At 50.1% G+C, this 19423-nt stretch overlaps 10 protein-coding genes across 10 annotated transcripts; 4 read left to right on the forward strand and 6 right to left on the reverse strand.

Annotated features, from left to right (window-relative positions):
• Positions 1-567: 567 nt before the first annotated feature.
• Positions 568-1611, forward strand: fgaAT (fumigaclavine B O-acetyltransferase easN; the record flags this gene model as incomplete). Its single annotated transcript, XM_043272402.1, has 1 exon — positions 568-1611. One exon carries the CDS (start codon positions 568-570, stop codon positions 1609-1611), a length of 1044 nt encoding a protein of 347 aa, XP_043128337.1.
• Positions 1612-1962: 351 nt separating this feature from the next.
• On the reverse strand, positions 1963-3573 carry fgaCat (catalase easC; the record flags this gene model as incomplete). The annotated part of the gene is made up of 2 exons (XM_043272403.1): positions 1963-3279; positions 3343-3573. 2 exons carry the CDS (start codon positions 3571-3573, stop codon positions 1963-1965), a joined length of 1548 nt encoding a protein of 515 aa, XP_043128338.1.
• A 1863-nt stretch (positions 3574-5436) lies between these two features.
• dmaW (tryptophan dimethylallyltransferase fgaPT2) lies at positions 5437-6597 on the reverse strand (the record flags this gene model as incomplete). The annotated part of the gene is made up of 1 exon (XM_043272404.1): positions 5437-6597. One exon carries the CDS (start codon positions 6595-6597, stop codon positions 5437-5439), a length of 1161 nt encoding a protein of 386 aa, XP_043128339.1.
• A 583-nt stretch (positions 6598-7180) lies between these two features.
• Positions 7181-9125, forward strand: fgaOx1 (FAD-linked oxidoreductase easE; the record flags this gene model as incomplete). Its single annotated transcript, XM_043272405.1, has 3 exons — positions 7181-7448; positions 7538-8058; positions 8118-9125. 3 exons carry the CDS (start codon positions 7181-7183, stop codon positions 9123-9125), a joined length of 1797 nt encoding a protein of 598 aa, XP_043128340.1.
• Positions 9126-9352: 227 nt separating this feature from the next.
• fgaMT (4-dimethylallyltryptophan methyltransferase easF) lies at positions 9353-10444 on the forward strand (the record flags this gene model as incomplete). Its single annotated transcript, XM_043272406.1, has 2 exons — positions 9353-9624; positions 9697-10444. 2 exons carry the CDS (start codon positions 9353-9355, stop codon positions 10442-10444), a joined length of 1020 nt encoding a protein of 339 aa, XP_043128341.1.
• A 611-nt stretch (positions 10445-11055) lies between these two features.
• On the reverse strand, positions 11056-11400 carry Aspvir_009258 (uncharacterized protein; the record flags this gene model as incomplete). The annotated part of the gene is made up of 1 exon (XM_043272407.1): positions 11056-11400. The coding sequence occupies one exon, from the start codon at positions 11398-11400 to the stop codon at positions 11056-11058; it is 345 nt and encodes a 114-aa protein (XP_043128342.1).
• Positions 11401-12615: 1215 nt separating this feature from the next.
• Positions 12616-13530, reverse strand: Aspvir_009259 (putative HAD superfamily hydrolase; the record flags this gene model as incomplete). Its single annotated transcript, XM_043272408.1, has 2 exons — positions 12616-13438; positions 13511-13530. 2 exons carry the CDS (start codon positions 13528-13530, stop codon positions 12616-12618), a joined length of 843 nt encoding a protein of 280 aa, XP_043128343.1.
• Positions 13531-14730: 1200 nt separating this feature from the next.
• Positions 14731-15099, reverse strand: Aspvir_009260 (uncharacterized protein; the record flags this gene model as incomplete). Its single annotated transcript, XM_043272409.1, has 2 exons — positions 14731-14933; positions 15006-15099. The coding sequence occupies 2 exons, from the start codon at positions 15097-15099 to the stop codon at positions 14731-14733; spliced, it is 297 nt and encodes a 98-aa protein (XP_043128344.1).
• A 629-nt stretch (positions 15100-15728) lies between these two features.
• Positions 15729-16733, forward strand: Aspvir_009261 (uncharacterized protein; the record flags this gene model as incomplete). The annotated part of the gene is made up of 1 exon (XM_043272410.1): positions 15729-16733. The coding sequence occupies one exon, from the start codon at positions 15729-15731 to the stop codon at positions 16731-16733; it is 1005 nt and encodes a 334-aa protein (XP_043128345.1).
• A 643-nt stretch (positions 16734-17376) lies between these two features.
• On the reverse strand, positions 17377-18870 carry Aspvir_009262 (mercuric reductase; the record flags this gene model as incomplete). Its single annotated transcript, XM_043272411.1, has 1 exon — positions 17377-18870. One exon carries the CDS (start codon positions 18868-18870, stop codon positions 17377-17379), a length of 1494 nt encoding a protein of 497 aa, XP_043128346.1.
• Between the last annotated feature and the right edge of the window lie 553 nt (positions 18871-19423).

The following is a 19423-nucleotide window of genomic DNA, read 5'->3' on the forward strand; positions in this document are numbered from 1 at the left end:
TGCAAGGGAGGCTTGTATCTCTATTTGCAACAGTAAAAGGAAGGGTCGACCACACTTTCTCCCAGAACGCCTCAACTTCTGGTGCGCAATTGAAGAATAAGATATTGCACCTTTTCTCTCTCGGAGATGAAGAAACAAGCAACTTTTAAACCCTTCCGTCTGAGTCCCGTGGACCATTCCCTGCCCAAAGTCTACATCTTCAAGTCTTTATATTTTCGCGGAGTAGATGAAATAAGCAGTCTTTCGCGCCTGCGAGATGGTATCGACCGTCTACTATCATGCTTGCCATTTCTTTCCGGAGAAGTCGTGCCATGTGCGGATCTCGCCGAAAAAGTCGGGGTCCTCCAAGTGCAGATGCCTTGTCCCTCTCTCCAAGAGATCCCCATGCTCCTAGTTAGGTCATATCCCAATCACGCATGGCCTGCAACTAGATGCTCAGATAGATGGAGGAATACTGCTTTACTCAATCAGTCATATCATCCACTCCCGGATTTCATTCCGCCATCGAAACCCAGACCCGTGCTCCGCTTCCAGGCCAATTTCTTGGCCGATGGCCTCGTGCTATGTATGGGTTACAACCATTCTGTGTTTGACGGTACTGGAGCCGGTAATGTCCTCGAAATACTGGCCGACTGTTGCCGTGCCGATCCAGCTAGCATCGTCTCTCTACCCACCACTGGCGGCATCGAGTCCGAACTGCGCGGGCTGCTGTCCGATCCTGGTGTTGCTGTTGCGAATCCTTGCCAGGCAGCGTATGCCATCAACTGTGCACACACAGAAGTAGAACCCGAATCTTTCCCCGCTATGCTGTGCAGTTGGCCGTTCCTATTGTCTTCCGAGAAAATCAAATGTCTGCGAGAAGCATGTAACAGCCTTTTACCATATCTTGTACGCACGTACAGGGGCTCCCAAAGCTCGATGATCTACCCGGACCCGAACTGGCCACAGATTCTCTCTAGCAACGACGTGTTGACCGCATTGCTTGCGGTAAGTGTTGAGAAAGCCAGGGAAGCAACGGGGGCCCAGGAACATATGAGCAGTAGCCTTGCGATGGCTGTGAATCTCCGAGAACGATTGAAGCCCATGCCGAGGCATTATCTTGGAAACTTAGTGACCACTGTATGGGCGTCTCATCATCGACCAGCCGAAAAGGACCCGGAGACCATGGTTTCACCTGTCCCAGCATGTAATCATCCTGAAATCGACCGAGATGATCTCCTTTGGATTGCCCACGTGGCTTTCCGTATCCGGCTTGGGCTGAACGCTGTCAACGAAGAGCATATCCGCGGGCTCCTTCACTACCTGCACAGTCAGGATGATTGGGAGCAAATTGGCATTCACTTCACTGACCCCATATTCATCAGCAGCTGGCGGCATCTGAAAGTTTACGAGCTCGACTTCGGTCCAGGCATTGGGCATGTCGAGAACTTTGAAATGGATGTCGGAACCACGGATGGCGTATGCGTTGTTATGCCAGCTAATAAACGGGCTGTCGGAAAGACCGAGAAGGCTCCATGGGACATTCGCATTGTCTTGAATTCAGATGTCATGGAAGCCTTGATCACTGACACACTCTTTGGTTGGCCTATGGTGAGGGATGCTTCCAAGTAACTCTTTTAGCAGCGGATGGAGCAGGTGGCCAAACTCCATGAAAGGATGAATGTTTTCAATGATACCTAATCGTAAGCCACATGCAGTGTACTTATGCGCAAGGGGCCATGTTCCCTAGTTCTGAAGCATAACTTTATACAATCTGCAGGCAAGGGGAATATAGATACGTGAAGCGTTTTCTAGAATACCGGTCGTTGCCGTTTGCTGGGCCTGCATGCATCCTAGTGACCAGATAAAACAATCTGCTACTGGAAATTAACCCACATACTACTCCTCTACGGATGCGTAACGGGAGATTGTAAAATTTAAAAGACAACTCTGGCTGACGGCGTCGTTTTAGCGATGAACACCTCAGAGCCTGGCAAGAGGGACTTGTTCGAAAGACGCATCCATCTTCTCCACCCCTCGTCTCACCCGTGAAGACAGCTCCGGACAAACCAGATGGAAGGTGTAGTAGACCTTCTCCCGAATCTCCTTGCCCGTCTGAGCCACAGACGAAATGATATTCTCCACCATCTTGTCCTGGAACTCCTGGCTTCGGAACTCGGGAAGCGCCTTGTAGAATTCCCGCGGAAACATGTAGTCGTTCTCATTTGTCTGCATCCATGACTTGGATGAGAGCTGCGAGAGCCATGCATTGAACTTGGGGTCATGCTCGTGGGGACGTGCAAAATTCACGCCCTGCGATTCGGACACGTAGCCGGGCAGGGATCCATAGTTATTGTCGAAAGTGCCCGCACCGTCACGAAGAGTCGGGTTGAAGGCCGTTGGGCACTGATTGACGGGGATCTTGTGGTGGTTGGCGCCCAGTCGGTAGCGCTGCGCATCTGGGTAGGCAAACATCCGCGCCTGCAGGATGGGATCCTCCGAGGGCAGGATGCCAGGCACCATGTTGGACGGGGAGAAGGCCAGTTGCTCGACCTCGGCGAAGTAGTTTTGCGGGTTCCGCTTCAGCGTCAGCTTGCCGAAGGGACGGGACGGGATCGTCGGAAGGCTCTTGGGGTAGGTGCCCAGGTTCCAGTGCTTGGTTACGTCAAGGATGTTGAACCCGAGGTCGGGGGCTTCACTGGGATCTACGACCTGCACGCTGGCCGTCCAGGTCGGGTAGTCTCCTCGTTCGATGGCCTCGTACAGGTCTCGGGTTGCGTGGTCAGGGTCGAGGTCAGAGGTGCCTTTGGCTTGTTCGCCCTGGCTGAAGTTGGGCCCGCGGTCCGAGGACAGGAAGATGTGCACGTATTTGAAGGAGCCGTCCGGCATGACCCATTTGTAGGCATGGGCCATATACCCGCTCAGCGACCGCCAGTTGAACATGGTGCCAAAGTCACTGAACTGCAGCAGAACCATATGCAGAGACTCGTGGTTAGATGTCACCCAGTCCCAGAACATATTGGGGTTCAGGAGGTTGGTCCGCGGGTCACGGCGTTGAGCATGCATCAGACTTGGGAATTTGAGCGGATCCCGAATGAAGAAGAAGGGGAAGTTGAGGCACACCCAGTCCCAGTTCCCTTCCTTGGTGTAGAACTTGGTGGCCATTCCCTTCAAGTCTCTCATGCCCTCGGCAGAGCCTCGCTCCATCCCTGTGGTCGAGAAGCGCGTCACACACGGCGTCTTCTTTCCCACGCCAAGCAGCATATCAATGTTGCAGATATCCGAAATGTCAGCAGTCACCTGGGTAATCATTCAGTATGTCTTCCAGCCATTGCCGTCGACTCCTTATTAGGAAATAGATACCTCAAATTCCCCATAAGCCCCAGCACCTTTGGCGTGCACCACTCGTTCAGGAATCTTCTCCCGATTAAAATGAGCCAGCGACTCCACCAAATGGTGGTCATCGAGGGCAAGTGTCCGGCCGTCTGCCGGGGGGCCTTCAGGCTTCATGAACGGACACCCATTGGCCGTTGTATATGTCTTCTGGGTCGACGCTGTACGCGGACACTTGGCCCCTTCATTTTTGAATGACATCTTGACAAGCAACGTTCACTTTGTAGAGGTTAATTTCTTAATGAACAGTCGATACAATGCTCCGTGTGTGAATCTTTGTCTAACTTCTAGTATTTGTAGCAATTCATTGATTCCCCTTCGCCACTGAAATTCTAAGGCGAACACCTCTGTGAGATTAGGACTTCCGCCCTTGCATCCTCAGCCCTCCGTCGTTGACATCTGGTCCGGCAAAAGTATAGGATTTTTCCTTGCGGCATCTATGCAACAAGCCTCTACATGGATCCAGAAGGATTACATCCTACTAGCACCATCACAAAGTCGCACAACTGCACACCAGTATCTACAATGAAGTGCGGAATTCTCGCCTTGGAGGTTTCGTTGTCTCAGTAATGACTCGCTGTAAGGGGACTCACCGTCTTTTCAAAGTCCTCACGTCGATGCTTGCCTCTGAAGCGTATGCCAGCCCTTACTTCGGCCACATCAAGAGCAAGGTACGTCCCACAAGCATTCCTGAGCATGACTCGCAACCGCCACAATGGCCATCATCTCGGGCAAGGCTCGGCTGTTTCCGTAGGCCGTATCATCCGTTCACCAATCCGGTTGAACCGAAAAGCCATGGAGGCAGATGGGGCCTACGGAGTGTAGACAACAGCTACGTGTTATGCTCTACGTGGGCAATCATACATTGGCCGGCCACCATGCTTTGGAAAAATGATTAATGACTCACTTATACATATCAACTCTGAGCTCATTCTCGGCGAACTAAAAATGCATTTGATAACTGTCTTGAACTAGAGGAAAAGAGAGGTATTGCAGGTAATGAGGCTTCTAATAATTATCTAGCAGGTAATGTGACAGATGAGTTACTGAGGGATTTTACGAGCCAATTCTAGGTGTTGTGAGCTAACATTCCTCTCCCTAAACAGGCAACTTGCGATAGTGGAACCGGTAGCAAGCAATCTCTTGTCTTTCTGTACCAGAGTAGCGCAATCACTGCATTCTTTGATACCCGCATGACTTACATTGAGCACTGGAGCGGTGAAATCCGACTGCCGCGGTAATGGAATCCATCTCTGACCTAATGGGCAATCCTCTGGTATCAAAGTATGCTTCTATAGCTATGAAGTTGGTCTATGGACTTCTGTTTGAAAACCAACTTAACATAGATTGTCGGCAGGTGAGTAGGCTATGGTTGAAGAATATGCATCTTCATTGCACCTCTAGACAATCATATTCTCGAACATGGCGGGATCTTTTTATCTTGAGCCCTCACAATAGAAAGAATAACGAAACGTTGCCGGCATTATCTCTTTGGCCAGAGTCCTAGAAAATTAGTAGCGAATGAGGCCATGCAGGGCGAGATAGCTCCTAGCCTCCTTGTGTCTAGGGGCACCCTTCAAGACAGCTTAACATCACCAGCTGGCAGAATGATTGAATAATACACCCACAGTTATAGTTCAACAAGTGGAAAGGATTGGTATCGCGGAACTAGTTTCCGAGCTGTTCGTGAGCTGTAGACGGAGTCAAGCCTGCCTTTGACAGACTTGGAAGTAAGGTTGTGGGTTGACAAGCGGTATCCCTGCACTTGACCTTTGGCTCCGACAGGTTTGCTAGAGTATTGTCAGAATGACATCTTCAGTGCGGCGCCAGTGTGGCTCTTAGAGGGGAGTAAATAGTCTTACCAACTTTCCAGTCTCCAGTCTCAAAGGACTGGAGATAGACACTCAGATATGGTGTATTTTTTCTATAGGAGAAGGAGATGTAGGCGTGGAGATAGTTAAGGCTGTCATGATCCGCATGGGGACTGAAAAGGCGCTCGAAGAAAACCAGTTCGCATCAATCCATGATCCCAAAAGACCATCATCAGAAGAAAGGGCTGGCTTACTAGTACGACTTCAGAGTGCTTTTGTACGTGCGAGCCATTTCGCTCCAACCCCGGCGCTCGAAGAACGTCGTCAGGGCGTCTGCCACCGCCATGTCGTTCATCCCGAAGGTAGTGAAATACAGCTGCGGCTCCGGGATCGGATCATTTTGGTGCAGGGTGAAATTGGCCATCAGCGGCAGCCGCTCGTTTGGAATAGAGCCGATGGGCAGATACGGCGCCGGATAGGACTTCAGCCCCGGTGAAAGCTGGATCAGATCCCAGAGTTCACGCACCAGAGCGAGCCCAGCTACCGTGGAAGCGTCCCGGCGCCGGCCGCCTAGAGTCCACAGGTCCTCCATGGCCTCAAGCGAAACCATCTGCTCCAGCAGGTAGATCTTGATTCGCGACTTGGATGGACTGGTGAGATCACAGGACATCAGTCGGGGGCTGGCAGTGCTGGTGGGACCGCGCGAACGAATGTATTCCTCCAGCATGTTGAGTGGGGGCAAGATCTGGGGCACCCTGGCTGCCAGGCGGTGCACAGAGCCAAAGATCAGCTCGTGGATTGTCCTGCCAGTGGCAACTGCTTTGAGGGCGGGGTAGATATAGGTCTTGAGGACGAACCGGCCGTCCTTCAGATCGAGGGCGAGTTTGTTCTGCGTCTTGATGTTGTTGCCCACAAGGTGATCATTTCGAGCCAGGAATGCGGATTCCTCGTTGTCGAGGGTGAGATCGTTCTTGAAGTGGCGGAACAACTCCAGGTCGATGCTCTTCTCCAGAGGGAGCAATTGCTGTAGGCTATCCCAGATGGCGTGTGTATTGAACGGATCTTTGGCGGTCCCGGTATGTTGGTTGATCGGCTCGAAGGCGTATCTCACCAGGGAATCTGAGCAATTCAAGCTCAATTCGAACGGGGTGCCGTATCGAGTGAGGATGCTCAACCAGCGGGGAGCACTGTTGGTCGGATAGCATCCGAGACAGGGAATCACGTACTCCTTGTACGTGATGAGGTAGCGATACTGACAAGATGTGGCGTAATTGGCGGATTCCAGCATTTTTGCAAACATCGGAGCAGTGCTCTGCCACCATAGCTTCTGGTCTTCATTGTCGAATTTCAAGGCAAGGCTGAGAACTTTGTAGACCTCCACGCTGGAGGCATTAGCTGCCTTGGTGAGAGTCATTTTGGATGGGGCGGATGGATTCACGCTCTCTGCAGTGTATAGGATGGGACAGCACGTAATATAGCACTATGGTAATGCTGCGGGTTCAGCTGAGTCCTGCATTTATGACAGAGCATGCTCCAAGTAAGGAGTTCTAGTCAATCCGGGCCACATTCCATTGATCCCTTTCTCATATTTTCGCCCGGAAATCAATCTCAGATAGCTTGAGATGGCCATATCAACAAATCTTTGCTGATACCGAGGTCATCAGGCCGTTTCGCCTCACTCATATCAGTTGAGATTTTCACAGCATAAACGCCCTTACTTCTATTCACCAAAAGCGTTCTATGAACAGGTCCTTCGGCATCGTCCTTCTCTGGCTGTAACCATAGCTGCACAAGGATGAGTTGTTTTCTTGTTATTTTATATATTTTCATTTCATCTTGCCTCTCCTTATCTCTCATTTATGCTTTTTACCGATTTTCATGCTTATTCGTTCGTTGCTGCGATCTCGATTTATAGTCCCCAGTAAGTTGGTAGCATTCAACGACTGTAAAATTTAAACCATGATATAGATTTGACCACTCTATCTTCTACAGTAACCATGACTTTTGTTTTCAGCGCTTTACTAGGCGCATTCCTCGGCTGTATTTGGCTGGCCACATCGGGTACCCTAACCTGTCGCTGTCGACCGGGGGAACCATGCTGGCCTTCAGCATCGGAGTGGGCGGCTCTCAACACCACCCTCAGAGGAAATCTGCTCGAGGTCCGACCCGTCGCTCACGTTTGCCATGACCCATTCTATGATCACTTTGCTTGCCAGAAGTTGCCTGGCCTTGTAAGGGACAGTGGTTGGAGAGCCTCACAGCCCGGTAAGCTCATGCGTTCCACTTCGTCGTTCCCTCTAGCCCTATAGCAGCATGTTGACTGAACGCCCCGGTTCGGAGGGGGGGCACACTAGGAGCCTTACAGGGCTGGATCTGGGAGGCTGGTTGGACAGATGGCGAGATGTGCCATGCGCATTCTCCACGTGGTGCGCCCTGTCACCAAGGCCGGATTCCGTTGTATTCGGCGGCTGTTGAGTCTGTTGACCAAGTTCAGGCGGCGGTAAGGTTTGCGCAACGCCATCGACTACGCTTGGTTGTCCGTAATACCGGCCATGATACCGCAGGACGGTCGAGTGGCTCCGACTCATTCCAGATACACAGCCACCGCATGAAGCATATGGAATACCACGACAACTTCCGGGCCGTCGACTCCGATATAGACCAGGGCCCAGCCGTGAGTGTGGGTGCTGGAGTCATCCTGGGAGAGGTGTATGCGAGAGGTGCCCGTGATGGATGGGTGGTTGTCGGGGGCGAGTGTCCCACCGTGGGTGCGGCGGGCGGTTTTCTCCAGGGAGGCGGAGTGTCCAGTTTCCTCAGCTTCGTCGATGGTCTCGCGGTTGACAATGTCCTTGAATTTGAGGTCGTGACGGCCAAGGTTGGTGGAGGCATTCCTGGTCATTTGAAGATGGTGCTGATGCTACCATGGCCGTGTAGGGGGAGGTTGTCGTGGCCAATAACCACCGCAACCCCGACCTCTTTTGGGCATTAAGGGGAGGAGGTGGAAGCACATTCGGCCTCGTCACACGTGCTACAATGAGGGTGCGACGCAATGTCCCGGTGTGCGTTTCAGAGATGGTAGTATCAGGCAACCGGACCAACCCATTACTCTGGACAAGAGGAGTCGCAGGTCTTTTCTCCATTCTCCGATCGTTCAACAAGCAGGGTATACCGGGCCAGTTTATTCTTCAACCGCTATCTGAACACCAGGTCAATGCAAATCTCACTCTCTACTCCATCAACACAAACGACACCAAGCGGGGGGCTGAGAACATACAATCCATTGAAAAGGTCCTAGAATCCACCAACCTTCCCTTCAGCCTGTCCTCCAGGTGCCTACCAAAGATCAGCGATGTTCTCCGAACAGGACCTGACATTCTCCCCACAAACTACGGAATTCTCACTGGTTCTGTTCTGGTGTCGGAGGACCTCTTCAACTCCGAGCATGGACCGCTCTATCTGGCGAACCAACTAAAGCAATTCCCGATGAACCCCGGGGATCTCCTGTTTACCAGCAACCTCGGCGGAAACGTCACAGTGGACACTAAAAAGAAGCACACGGGCACCGCGATGCATCCGGCCTGGCGAGAAGCGGCCCACTTGATCAACTTCGTGCGCAGCGTGAGCACACCTACCGCGCACGAGAAAGCCAGGGCCTTGGAGGAGCTCCACAGTATCCAGATGCGGAAACTCTACGACATGGAACCCCGCTTCAAAGTGTCGTACAGGAATCTAGGTGATCCGCTAGAAAGTGATGCCCCGCAGGTCTACTGGGGCCCCAATTACAAGCGGCTGCTGGAAATCAAGCGAAAGTGGGACCGTGAGAGCCTGTTTTTCTCTCAGCTGGGAGTGGGAAGCGAGGGGTGGTCCGCAGATGAAATGTGCAGGAGACACAGAAGACTGTACCACCTAACATCTAGCGTTGCTCAGTGGTTGTATCTGTAAGGGATTGGCAGTCAGATATTAGACAGTAGCAGGGCAAAGGAAATACAGGGAAAACAGGAGTAGTAGTTTACTTAGTCAACGCGATGCAGGGAAAAAAAGTGAAGGAGGGGGACAAGATCGAGAATGTCAGACGAAGATTCTCTATACATCTCTTCTGACTTTTAGTTACCATCAGGGTTACTTCGTAAGTCCACATTTGTTCTTCACTGGGCTAGCAATCAGCCACGATGACGATGCAAACTCCCCCTATTATCGACATCCGGCGATCGAGGTTTGAGGCCTCAATCCCCGATCAAGTTATTGAAGGTCTCACGAAAGAGGTAAAAACCCTCCCGGCTCTTCTTTTCTACAGCACAGAGGGAATCCAGCACTGGAATCGGCATTCCCATGCTGCCGACTTTTATCCCCGGCTCGAGGAACTACGTATCTTGAAGGCCGAGGCTTCGAGGATGGCAGTGTCTATAGCCGAGAACAGTCTCGTAGTAGACATGGGCAGCGCGTAAGGGCCATTTCAGTCCGCTCTAGCGAGTCACTACTAAATGAAAGGGCGTGGCGCCTTCGTCTCCTACAGAAGCATGGACAAGGTGCTCTTGCTGCTTGATGCACTTGAGGAGCAGAAGAAATACGTCACATACTACGCCCTTGATCTCAGCTACTCCGAGTTGGCGTCAAACCTCCAGGCCATCCCCTTGGACCGCTTCCATTACGTCCGCTTTGCTGCTCTCCACGGCACCTTTGACGACGGCCTGCATTGGCTGAAGAACACGCCTGCAGTTCAAGGGCTTCCTCATTGCATTCTTCTCTTTGGATTGACTATTGGCAACTACTCACGGGAGAATGCAGCAAGCTTCCTGCGGAATATCGCACAATCCGCCCTCAGCTCGTTACCCGCGCAGAGTTCTATCCTTGTAAGCCTCGACAGCTGCAAGTTACCCACCAAGATATTACGTGCATATACAGCGGATGGGGTAGTTCCCTTTGCGCTCGCCTCGTTAGGATACGCCAACTCTTTGTTCCATCCCAAGGGCAACGGAAAGGTTTTTAATGAGGGAGACTGGTACTTCCACAGCGAATGGAACTATGCTCTGGGGCGACATGAGGCCTCGCTGATCACACGGTCCAAGGACGTCCAGCTGGGTACTCCTTTGCAAAACGTCATCGTGCGTAGAGATGAAAAGGTTCGCTTTGGGTGCAGCTACAAATACGATGGAGAGGAACAGAGACAGCTCTTTTGCTCTGCCGGCTTGCGCAACACAGCTGTTTGGACTGCTCCGGATTGCGATGTGGCATTTTACGAGCTGAAACTGCTTCCGAATTGAATTTTGGGCGCCTTCATTCGTCTTATAGTTGAGACAGGGGCTTAGCATAGCCGGGTGGTGTGATCCTATTTTCCTAGTAATCTCCGTGTTCCGTCAATGGCTTCTCTGTTCTCAAATAGTCCTGATATAGACCAGATAGCTGAGCGGAGAGGGTTAGAAGAGTCTCATATATAGGTTGCTAGGAGATATTGTCCTCGATTTTATTGAGTGAACTCTAATGAAGCGCATGCCTACTAAACATTAGCCATAGCCTGCACTGAATCACCATATTAGTCCCCGTTGTTCAATCAGCGAACTGCATAGGCAGGGAAGGTTGCTTATATTAGCCATTAGCCATATAAACCAACTCCCTCTGAGCTTTGTCGCAAAATCCAGGGTCATTCAGGCTGCATTTCTATGAAGCACTTATATCGACAGGTGCTCTACATACACAGCCTGCGGGTATCTAAGAGCTCAGATCTTCTTATTCTGAGATGAGCTCATTACGTATTGTACATCTAATATATTGTCCAGTAGGCTGAGTTGCTTATTTGCTCATGGACCCTAGTATACAACGAGATAGAGGGACCAAACAAAAGTACGAGATGGTAATGAGAATAGGAGACTTTCCCTTAGTCGTCATCGTCATCTTTATAGACTCCCCACGCTCCCTGCCCAGAGATTTGAAAATCTTCTGGCAGTGGCGGTTCAACCTGACCGGTAATAGATTGAGTACCCGAAGGACCCGCCAGAGTCAAAGAAATGTCGGATCCTCCAACCCGTGAGCTAGGCTGAAGCATCTCGCGGCCCCTTAATTCTCTGGGCGACTCGTAGGTCAACCTGGCATTGTAGACGTTGAAGTCTGGAAGAGGTTCACCAGTAACGTATAAGTTGAGATTGTGCCAGATGCCGTCAACGACAAATTGACCAGAGATGTTGTGGCCAGAGCCTCTCACTCTTCCTTGTGAAGCTGGCATCTGTTTCATAATAGTATCTCATGTTAGCATAAGCAGGGACATGAAGAATTATATGGGGAAGGTGCGGGCTTACAATGACTTGGTATAGGTGATGTACACTCTGATTGTAAATTGGACTGGTCGTTTGGCTGTCGTTTGCTTGACAGCCAGCTGAGCGAGGCTGATGCTTTATATGGTAGGGGTTTGACGATCTAGATGGAGTCCAATGTGACCCTATGTCATTGACATTAGATGGGTCTGGCACGTTTGCAGTTTACTCGAGGTGGATGACCTCACCATTCGCTGCAAAGGGTAATAACCATAAAACGGCAGCACTCATGATCCCAGACGTACGTCCTATTAAGGATAAAGCTAAAATATATGATTCATGTCATCAACGGTCTGGACAGGTGCATGCATAGCCCAACGTAGTCACACAAACCACCGGCACGACTAGATGTCGAGATACGCCACTCTATATTTACATTAGCACTAGAGACCAAATAGAGCGTATCTACTTGCTTCCAAAGCTTATTGAGTAATATTGCCTCATCATTCCAGCACCAGAGTAGGTATTAATTAAGCGCATCAGATCTTACACGAACAGTTTTTGCGATCGGATATTCTACAGACTAGTCGCAGTCCGAGCCATAGCCAGATAATCAGTATTAAGAATAGTTAAAGGCCTGAGTTCCTGGGGAAAGGGTTTGATATAACAATTTACTTAGGCAGAACGGTCCTTGAAACATGTGCTTAAGGTGAGTGGGTGGTCATTGTGGCATGTTATTACGAAGACTAGGTCAAGTATGGGATGCTGAGCATGGTGGATAGGAGCGCCGAGGCGGGCACAGGGCGCAACCCAGTATCCATATGGAGTGATTTAGCTGGAAGAGATCGAATTTACTCCACCAGTTTTGGCTCTATTTCCGAGTCACAGATGGCCAGCAGAGTGCGGAATGGAACGAACGTTTGAAGGATGGTCACTGGTACATTGGTACCTTTGCAAATGAGACATATCTTTGGATGAAGAGGTACCTATATTTGGTGTATACTCACTTCATCTATCAGAGGGTCAAGTAGATAGCAGAGAATCCGCCGGCATCACGGTAGATAGATGTAGTCTATCTATCCTCATCTACATTTATTTCCATCGATAGATAGATTCTCCCCTCCTGCGTGGGAGCAGATTCCAGTCGTTCCCTGAGAAGGGCCAATTCGGGCCGGCAATACGCTCACCTAGGATGGTACAACGATGCCGTACTTCTCGTAGTCAAAGTGATCCAGGCTCGGTATGCATTCAGCCCAGCCGTCATCAATCTCTCCTAGCTGCCACTCGTCTCCAATTTCACTCATCCCCGTCCTCCCGGCCAGCACCTCCTTCTCCCTCGCTTGATACTCGACCGCCACATCCGGATGCGGTACCCAAACAACCCTCATCCCAGCCCGTCTCCCAGCCTCTACCCCGGCCAAGCTATCTTCAAAGGCCAAACATTCGCTGGGCAAGATGGGTTTCCCGTCAGAGGTTGCCCCGGAGTTCAACGCCTGCAAGGCAACTAGATATATATCTGGCGCCGGCTTTCCTCGACCCTGTCGCACTCGCGGGTCATCGCCCAGGACCCGCCTCTCAGGCGGGAAAAAGCTAAGCAGCTGCTTAGTTTCCGGTCTGGAAATTTTCAATTCGAAGGTATGGCTCTTGGTGCTGGATGCCAAAGCCAGCTCGATCTGGTCCCCAGAAGCGCTACGTGCACGACTGAGGTTCGACAGGAGCTTCTCCGCGCCAGGGAGCGGGGTACAGTTGAGGAACTGCAGGTGCACTTCTTCCCTTAATTCACGGGCGAATTGCTCGCGGGAGATGGGCAACTTGGCCCAGTTGTGGAACAGGTCGCTGTTTGTCGAGTCGGGGATACCCATGAGCTGGGCTCGAATCGATGGGATAAAAACAGGCCTCCCATACTTTTCAAGAAGCCGGTTGGTTGATTGAGTGATTATGTCTTCGGAGTTGATGAGAAGCCCGTCCAGGTCGAAAATGCAGGCCCGGATTGCGGGGAACTTCGTAGTCCTATTATCATGTCGGCGATCAATACGCCATACTAAATGCCATATATCGATGGTGCTGTGGAAGCGCACTTACTCTGTCTCAAGGCGAGTCATGGTACTGGATGAAAGCCGATTCTGATCCGAATTGACGGTACTGGGAGGGAAATGAGGGGATTCGGGTCGTGATATCCATGGGTGATCTTCCCGTTTAGCGTCCGTCCCCACCCCGCCTGATCGGGGATGTGCGGGATGGTACGGAGTATATGTATATATAAAATAACCATGGCCTTAGGCATGTGTACAGACATGCAGACTTCTTATCTTGTTATGAAACGTGATGCTTTTGCATTATCGAATTGGAACTAGCGTTGGATGCAGAACCAACCCAAAGGCAATGTCACTGTGAAGTGACCGTGCCAGAACACCGAGAGTGCTACAATGACATTCCAAAACCACGATACGACTGTACGATATGTTCGTGGAGCCAAAGTATTTGTCTACTGCTAACGTGCGAGAACAAAGATATTGTATTGTTGTAGGGAAGCTTCGTTGAGGATCTACTTCCTCGTATTGCAACTTGGTCGATGGACGAACACAGACCACATCAGTCATAATCCCATCACTCACAGTTAGGATACAAAGAAAAAGGAAACTCAGCAAATCAACTAGCTAGAACAATGGGGTCCTCTCCTCTTATTGCCCTCCAGCGATTGCTTATTTCAATCAATTCCTCGCAGCCCTTTAACAAGCATGCCCATTTCTTAAGGAACCCCGGAGTAGCCTCCCAGCTCTCTTTCACGTACGGCTCCCCCCATACAATCAACCCTCTGCGTCCAGCAGTGATCATGTCCTCATCTTCCCCTTGAAGTAGCATTTGGGGAGACGCCGGCAAGGATTCACATGTCTCTGGCATGATAGATAAATTGCCGTTCACCATATCTCCAAAGAGATCCCTCAAAAAGTCCACCACATCAACATAGTCCTCGCATTGAATCAGATTATCCCGAATTTGCGGGAAAGGAAGCATGTCGATCCAGTTAGAGTGTGGATGAACCATCTGTAACGATGTCGGAAAGAGTGAGCCCGGAAGGCCCGTAGAGAGGGGATGGATGATCGTGGGACCACCACAAAGTCGTCTGCCAGGTTGCAGATTGTCAACAGCATCACTTGGGGTAATTGTTCTTGCGAAATGCCTCAAGACGTCTTTATTGGACACAAGTGCTCGATATACATTGTAGTGGATAAGATGTAGCAAATGGTCGGCAGGAAGAGGAAATTGGATGGTGGGTGATCTGTCAGCTGCTGAAATGGCGGCTAGCCTTGACCTTGGGTGAGAATTTCCAAACTCAGGTGCGAAATGAACTGCTCTTCCGGAAGTTCGAATTGCCAACTCGTTTGTCGAGCTCCGTTCGGTGTCGCTAGGTTGGGAGGGTCTGTCATTTGCGATTCGCCAACGATCCACTCGGAACGGGCGGCGCCCAGATTTCGGATCTTGGGCTTTTTTCTCGCTGACTCGTCTTCCTAATGCAATCAGTCACTAGATGAATTGAAGTGCAACACAGTAAGGTTTGTAGCTGAAGGTTACTTACTATGAGCTCTTTGATTCAGCCGATTCTGTACTCTCTTCCGCTGCTTCCTATCTTCGATGCCTGTCCAGTCATCCCAATTCTTTCCAGAATCCATTTTTGGACCTTGGCCGACATGAAAGAGGAAATAACAGTCAGCCTCTAGACAGCGGAAGGCAAGGATAGATGTATCTAGATGCATGTAAAAGCTAACGACAAAAGAGGCAAAATCTGTCAGCCAGCCAGCCCCACATATTGAACTTACGGCACCGGCCGGAAAGATGACAGGTAGAGCCATGGATTGTGTCATCACGCTGTTGGAATGCTCCCAAAGAGGCAAAAGTAGTCAGCCAGGCCCACATATAGAACTTCGGAATAGCAAGAGTGACCGACTAGAAAGACAAGACGTTTTTCTAAGGCTTAACATATCATCACTAAATAGGTAAAAGTAGTCAGCCAGCCCCATATATTCGCCTTCGAAAAGCAAAATGAGAGGGGTCAATCGCAGGCTTAGTGCATCATTACTGTGTTGAATAGGCCGAAAGCAGCAAAACTAGTCAGCCAGCTTCAAGATCTCTGCTCTGGGCAGCAGAAGGAACACAATGCAAGGACATGCAAATTATATAAATACACAGCTTCTTCCTTTCACGTTCATCTATTTTTCAGCACAGAAAGCATTGTTTCACAGCTTCCTCCACTGTTCGTTCCACATCAACTCAAGCCCTATTCCGCATCCACTGCTATAAGATGTCTCAATACGCTGCCGCTCACGCTAGCCCAGAAGGACCAGGCGACTCTCGACCAACAGCATTGCAAGTGGTCAAAGATGAAGGAATGGAAGGCAAGTTAGAGGGCAAAGTGATTGTCATCACCGGAACCTCGTCCGGCCTTGGTATTGAAACGGCGCGCGCGCTCTCCGCCACCGGAGCAACGCTGTACCTGACAGCTCGAAATGTCCCCAAAGCCAAAGCTGCCTTGGCCGACATTGCTGAGACAGGTCGTACGGAATTCATCGAAATGGATCTAGAATCCTTCGAAAGCGTACGTGCGGCTGCGGGGACGATTCTCGCAAAGACCGGCAAGGTCAATATCCTGATCAACAACGCTGGAATCATGGCCGTGCCACGTCTGGAATTCACCAAGGATGGCTACGAGCTGCAGTTTGGCACCAATCACCTCGCTCATTTCCTTCTTTTCCAGCTATTGAAACCAGCGCTCCTGGGCGCCTCGACCCCTGGTTTCCATTCTCGAGTTGTCAATGTGTCCTCTGCCGCCCACTGTCGCAACGGAATCAATGCATCGGACAATTACAACTTTGAGAAAGGTGGTTACGACCCCTGGGTAGCGTACGCGCAATCGAAAACTGCCAACATCTACATGGCCAATGAGATTGAGCGCCGCTACGGCTCTCTTGGGCTTCATGCAACGAGCGTTCATCCTGGGGGAATTTTAACTGGTCTTTCGAAGCACATTCCCGACGCGGAGGTTGCGACAATGTTGGAAGACAAGGCTCTGGTCAAGAGCTTGAAGAGCCCAGAGCAAGGTGCTGCGACTACGGTTTGCGCTGCTATTGGCAAGGAATGGGAGAAAAAGGGAGGCAAGTATCTCGCTGATTGTGCTGAGGCGACGGGTGAAAATGATGATGGCAATATGGCGGGAGCGAAGTATGCCAGTCACACTTACGATGCGGAGAGCGAAAGCAGGCTTTGGAAAGACTCGTTGAAAATGGTGGGATTGGCGGATGATCAGTAGTAGAGGATCTCTTCGCAGTATGTTTCGACATGGAAGGCAATAATGCCTCCTTGTTATAGCAATTTTCATCTCTAGTATATTTATAGGTTTTATTGATATTGTGGAATAGTTTCCCTAATGATGTTGTTCAGTTGACTAGCACTGTTGCCCTGCTTAGCTTAGCAAAAGTGTTCATTTCTTGTATGAGGTTGCATCTTATAATCATGCCATTCAAAAAGTCTTTGTACTTCCTTTAACAGTGCGTTGATTTTATCAGAGCAAAAAAGGAGAGTGCCAAAGGCCACTTTTGATATACTATCATTTCCATCAAGCATTGTGTTTGGGATAGAAAGCGCTTTCATAGTTATCACACATAGAGTTGGATAGGGGAGGCCGGGAGAGTAGTTTTAAGATTGATGATACACTCTCTCAGTTTGATTCCTGGAAAATAAATCCAAAGTCTGCTAAAATATCTTAGTTCACCACGCTATATAATTTAGCAGAAATTAAGAATGGTAGTGGTCATATACGATTATGAGCATTTGCAATGGAATCTGTTTTCTAATCTAACAGTATCTGGTTGTGATGGCCAGCTCCTCAATGACGCCGTAAAGGCAAATAAATGAAGAGGAAAGATGAAGAATAGGCGACTCCAAATTTCTTTTCATCGCAAGAACCCCCATAAATTATTCAAGCTTTCGGCAAAAGTCGGATGTGCAAACACAGCATGTTGCAGTTTCTGATACGATAGTTTCCCTACCATCGCCATCTGCACAGCACTCATCAGTTCCCCCCCCTCAGCGCCTAAGCAGGAGAAACCCAGGATAGTTCCCGATTCCCCATCCACAACTGCCTTCATCGCACCCCTCGACTCTTCTGTCTCCAACGCTCTAGCCACATAATTCATAGGCATTAGCGCAGTCATGATCTTTCGGTCTGGAAACTTTCCTCGCGCCTCATGCTCGTGCAAACCGACATGGGCAAATTGCGGGTCCGTATAAGCGACATATGGCACGAGCCGGTCTTTTACAGAGAGCCTGGAGGGTAAAGTGGAAGAAGACAGCAAAGATGATCCGAGGACACGAAAGTCATCGTAGGAAATGTGTGTGAATGCCGGGGGCCCCTTGATATCGCCCATCGCGTAGATAGAAGGGGCGGATGTCTGAAGGAATTCGTTTGTAACAACATAACCCGCTCTGTCCGTTTTAATTCCTGCGCCCTCGGTGTTGAGGCGGTCACTATTTGGTACTCTTCCTGTTGCAAGCAAGATATGCGTAGCGCCATTCACGACCTCATTGCCTTGACTGGTCACAATGGAAACGTCGAAGGACTGCTCGGAGGAAGTCGAAATACGAATGGGTGTTGTTTTCAGGTATACGGCTATGCCATCCTCCTGAAAAATATCCAATAGCATGTCCGCCAGCTCCTTGTCCTCTCGCGGAAGCAATTGGGGCCCACGGTGGAGGATCGTAACCCTAGCCCCGAGTCTCCGGAACAATTGACCAAATTCGACCCCGATGTATCCACCACCGACGACAATCAGATGCTCTGGTACTTCACCTAGTTCCATGATAGACGTCGAATCCAACACCCTCGCACGGGGAATCCTTTCCAACCCATCGAGTGTTGGAGCCGCTGGTCGACAACCAGTGTTGATGACAATCTTCTCCCCGCTGACCACCCTCTTACTCCCGTCACCCATCGCCACCGAGAGAGTCCTCTCATCGACAAAACTAGCTTCGCCCATCAAAACATCCACGCCCGCATTCTTGGTACTATTTTCATTGCTGGCCCGGAACGAATGCACAATATCACGCTTGCGCCGTCGGACTTTGGCCATATCGATAGCAACCTCATTCCTCCCATCTTCCAGACCAGGCATACGGACACCATAGTCCGGTCCTCTCCTGGCCAAATACGCAACTCTCCCAGAAGCAATTAATGTTTTAGTCGGCGTGCAGCCTTCATTGACACAGCAGCCGCCGATATGTTGCCGTTCGATTAGGGCGGTTTTGTGATTTGCTTCTGCGAAGGCTCTTGCAAGGGGTGTGCCGCCTTGACCGGAGCCGATGATAATAGCGTCGAACTGAGCGCTGGTTGCCATTGTTTTGATGAAGTGGTGTTTGAGAGATTGGCGGAGGATGGGGCGGAGATACATGTTTGGGGCATGACAAAATAGCTGGCTTAGTCTAGGGATATAATTTATCTAAAGGTTAAAAAAAGGGTGATCGGGTCATGATTATATCATCCCCACATTGTGTTGTCTGAAGCTACCCATGGTTCTGGAATCCGACTGATGGGGGCCGGGTCTGGATCGTCAGTTTGGCTGTGTACGGACATTGTATGGATCTACCTTCATGTCAAAAGCTTTGCAGCAATGGAGATAACGCGGAAGTAATAGACATAGTCCAACCCGATGATGTCAGATTCATAGGCATAATACCTTTACGGTTTGATCAAAAAGAGTAACTTTACTGCTTCTGAGCACCCTCATTGGTGCGAATCGACATCGACAACTAACTCTCAAGAGTCAAGACCAACATTTCTAAATGCCTCGGCAGGACTGTTTCTAAATGGTGTGATTCAGTTCACTAATCTCAAGATAGTTCAACTAGCTTGCCCTTAAGGCATTATAAGAGAACTTTATTTGAGTCTAGGTGGATAGTCTAACCCTGTGTCTCCACCAAGCTAATGAGTTCATTAGATGTGTA

Source organism: Aspergillus viridinutans (assembly GCF_018404265.1).
Source record: "Aspergillus viridinutans IFM 47045 DNA, scaffold_8, whole genome shotgun sequence".
Taxonomy (NCBI): Eukaryota; Fungi; Ascomycota; class Eurotiomycetes; order Eurotiales; family Aspergillaceae; genus Aspergillus; species Aspergillus viridinutans.